The following is a 4124-nucleotide window of genomic DNA, read 5'->3' on the forward strand; positions in this document are numbered from 1 at the left end:
CACCATGTGACATCACGACCAAAGGGATATTCCGCACCGTGTGACATCACGACCAAAGGGATATTCCGCACCGTGTGACATCACGACCAAAGGGATATTCCGCACCGTGTGACATCACGACCAAAGGGATATTCCGCACCGTGTGACATCACGACCAAAGGGATATTCCGCACCGTGTGACATCACGACCAAAGGGATATTCCGCACCGTGTGACATCACGATCCAGCTGCCAGCGGGGGTTAAACCACGACAGCCCCACAGGCCACCGCTCCGTGGCAAGACGCAGGCATAGAAGGATCAGATGTTTGGCACCTTTGAGCCACTCCTACTCACAAGGTGCCACCTCAAATTTGTTTCAGCACAAAGCCTGAAAATACTTCAAAAAACCCCCAAAATACCTCCAAACCCACGCAGTATTCATATTTAAAGTTATGCTAACCAGTGAGCAAACTAAACCCGAATCGCAATACTTCAATCAGGGCAACAACACGTTAACAACCCTGCTGACACCAAGCCAACCCCTAATTTGAATACAACTAATTGCACCTGCACACTGTATTTTAGTACAAATCTTCATCAGTACAAGGAGCCCTTACGATCACGCAGTTACTGGTTCAGAGGGAAATTTCATGGCAAGAGCATCTGCTTCTGAATTACCATAACCTGCCCTGAAACACCAAATGTGATTAAAACCATTTAATATTCTCTTAAAGCTAACCATGCACGCAGGGATTGTGCTTCCACAGTTACCTGACGACTCCCGTAAAGTCTCTCAAAGAAAAACAATTTGGCATTATCTTGCAAATATCTTTATTACAATTTACAGATTAGTTCTGAATAGTTTTATTATGTACAGAAATAGAATTTTAGATATAAAAACCCAACAAACTTGACACAAATCAATTAAAATCTGTATAAAGCCAATGTTGGAAGGTCTTCTAACTTCTTCTAAATTATACAAAAATAAAATCTGATAATTACAGTTTTGATTTAAAGTTCAACAAGTGTTATTTTTACTGTCTCACTCAAAGCACTTACACAGGTACACATCCTGTATGACCATTTTAAATTATGTTCTAGGGAATAATGGTGACAACCAAGCTTAGCTTGCTCTTAAGATGTTTACGGTGATGAATTTAGTGTTAATTTCCTATCACCTTACACCGGATACTTTGAAAACATGAGGTCTGCAAGGGGGAAGAGCTTACCCGAGCAGATCTGTTTCGGTGAGAATCAGTAGTGTTGGAACAGAGCGCTTGATACACTGCAGGCTGGAAAAAAAAAAAATCATCTCTCCAATGTTAGACGCACTTTGGGAGTAGCAGTTTTTATAGTTTACATCCAATTTGTCAATTCTGTTCGTTTCCAGCCGTGTATCCCAAGCCTCTGCTGCAAACAGTGGATCGGTATTTGCAGGTGTTAACTCACACCACTCTAAAGCTTCTTACAAGCACCAGTAAACCAAGTGGGTTGTCCAGAGTAACTGAAGCACCAAGTCCTCCAAGATCGAAGAAACTAGGAGAGTCATGGAAAAATGACTATAGTACGTTTTACCAAGAGCAATGAACAGCATTTGTACTTATCAGTCACACTTGGACCATGAGTCAACAAATTTTCTATTCTGCATTTATCATCCTGCATGCTTTTTCCTAAACTAAAAAGCAGGACGCCTGTTACCAAACACGATACAGGAAAATGAACTCCTAAAAATTAAAGATCTTTCACAGGATTTGAGGGCATGATTAGAATTACAATTTCACAACTCAAATTATCTTTTTTAGGAAAGGAGAATCTAATTTGTATTTTTTTTTTTATGCCATGAGGATGAAAAATAACATTGCTACATTGCTCCCAAGCAGCCAGTCTGTAAGGCTGCTGGAGTTTCAGCTGCATTTTAGGACAGCTCCACTGTAGGTCACAGTTAACCCTCTGGACTTTGTAATTGTAACACTTCTAACTTGGAGCAGAGAAAGGTAATTTAACAAACGCACTTCATACAACAATAATAAAGTATAAACCCAAAAACTCTGCCATTTTTAAGACAGAATTAAAAGTAATGGCCAAAAAGATGGCACGATAAAGCAGAAAATTCAGTAAAGCTCTGTGAAGCTCTTCTGTATCTGTAATTTTCTTTCAAATTAAAAATTGAAGTCAGCAATGAGAAGACAAAGTTGAAGTGTTTTTACGTTTCTCCCTTAAAAAAGGAAAACAATTCTAGTCAGCTGAATGAACCAAGTAGCGAATAATTTATTCACGCAAGTTCGTGCAAATAGATACGAATGCTCTGATGTTTGCTATTTATCCCGTTGCATGACCTCATACCTGCTTGGGTAACAGCCACACAACATCCTTCAGGTCCAAACACATATCCAAATGGTGCTGCTTTTTTATTTTGACTGAAACAACAATTAGAACATTTTAAGGTTAGGAACATAAATAAGGAGTGTTTCCTTTCCACCGAGGACCTCAACTTTCAGACCTCAAACACAAAATGTTGTTTTGGTACCGGATGAACGAAAGTGCAGAAGCATAGAGGTATTAATACTGGCTTTTGGTAAAGAACACAATGATTTGTGACCTTAGATTTCCATACGTCAAAGATAATTCCCCTTACAAGTACCGGAACAAGCATATTGGATACAAAAAATATGAAGAGTCCTCCACTTCAATCCATCTTCCGAAAGCAAAATAAATTACTGCAAAGTTACTCTAAGATTATTGTAAAGAACTAGGGCCTAGTTCCCTTTGCGCAGCTACCTAAATTCAAACCACCAGCCATAGCCTTGATGCATACCTTGAAGCTTTAATTATTGAACAGGATGAAGCCTTTCATCACCCTGAAAGCAGAGAGGTTTGGTGCACAAGCAGCCAACACCCTTTGGAACAGTACTGGGTAAAGGTATTATTTAAATAAAGACAAACCAAAGGGCTTGTAGTGCACCAGAGTTCCCCTGAATCCCCCAGTGTGCTAGACTGAAATATTAAGACATCAAAGCATTACATAAACACTCAAACACTAGATTACATGCAAAACTGGGATCTTAAAAGGAAGGAACAATCTGCTTCACTCAGTAAAGTCAACGTTACTAGCTAACAAAATCTGAGACTTTAGTACAAGAGAAAATGGAAAAGCACAACAAAGCAGCACATTCCTCTAGAAACTTTAAATCAAAACTGCAATAACGAGGTTCTGAGCCCCATAAATATTTCCTTCAAAATAGGTTTTGCTTTTTCAAAGTGCAAAAATCCAACTTAATAGTCACCACTTCTCAGAATACGGCAGACAAGGCATTTTTTGGAATGGATTTAACCTAAAGCAGTCTGTTTCCCAAGTGTTACTTAAAAGGAATGCAGTTAGACCACCCTTACCCTTGATGATACTCAAAAGGTTCTGTCTGGATATCACAATGGGGGACACGGGGATAATTGTTGGCTGAATATCGAACTGGGAAAAAAAAAGTGTTAAAATCCCACTTCTCTCCCCATTTCAAAATAGCACATGCAGCTGCCACTTCTCGTTGTGAAGTTGTTCATGAGTGCTTAGGGTCACGCAACTACCAGATCTTTTAAGGTGCTAGAAGAGATCAACCCTCTTGTAGTAGGTTTCTTGGAGTCTATTAAATACTCTTTGTCTATGCTCTGTTGTGAAGCAGTATCCTATGGCTTCTTCTGTTTCTTGGATACGTTTCTGGAACCTGCATCCATCTCGTGCAAGCTCTTCCCAGGGTCCTTTACGATCCTCCTCACTGCTTATGTAATACTCAGTAACTTTTTCAAGGAAGGTTACCTGGAAAAGACAAATCATTTAGTACAGCATTAGCCAAACACTCACGCAAAAGGAGCTGGTTTTATTTGCACATATGACTTTTTTTTTTTTTAACAGAAGCTATTAAATGCCTAAACCAGCAAAAAGCCTCAGATATGCTACCAGTTCATGCTAGGTCTCTGCACCACCTAGGCCAGAGCGTATTTCACCTCTCAGCTTTAAAAGCAACAAGTTGCTGACTTCTCCCTCTAACAAAAATAGCGCTCAAACTACTACGGAGTTTCTAAACTGCGGCCTAAGAGGCCTCTTTAGGCTGATGGCAGATCACAAGGTGCTCCCTGTGAAATAACAGGCCCC

At 39.9% G+C, this 4124-nt stretch overlaps 1 protein-coding gene across 1 annotated transcript in view; it reads right to left on the reverse strand.

Annotated features, from left to right (window-relative positions):
• Positions 1-1803: 1803 nt before the first annotated feature.
• Positions 1804-4124, reverse strand: part of PPP1R15B (protein phosphatase 1 regulatory subunit 15B) — an 8424-nt gene continuing 6103 nt past the window's right edge. The window contains exon 3 of the mRNA XM_035893748.1: positions 1804-3788. Coding sequence (XP_035749641.1) covers positions 3576-3788 — 213 coding nt within the window. The 3' untranslated portion in view covers positions 1804-3575. The remainder of the gene's footprint in view (positions 3789-4124) is intronic.

The sequence above is a fragment of the Egretta garzetta genome, unplaced genomic scaffold (genome assembly GCF_000687185.1).
Source record: "Egretta garzetta isolate BGI_Z169 unplaced genomic scaffold, ASM68718v1 scaffold105, whole genome shotgun sequence".
NCBI lineage: Eukaryota > Metazoa > Chordata > Aves > Pelecaniformes > Ardeidae > Egretta > Egretta garzetta.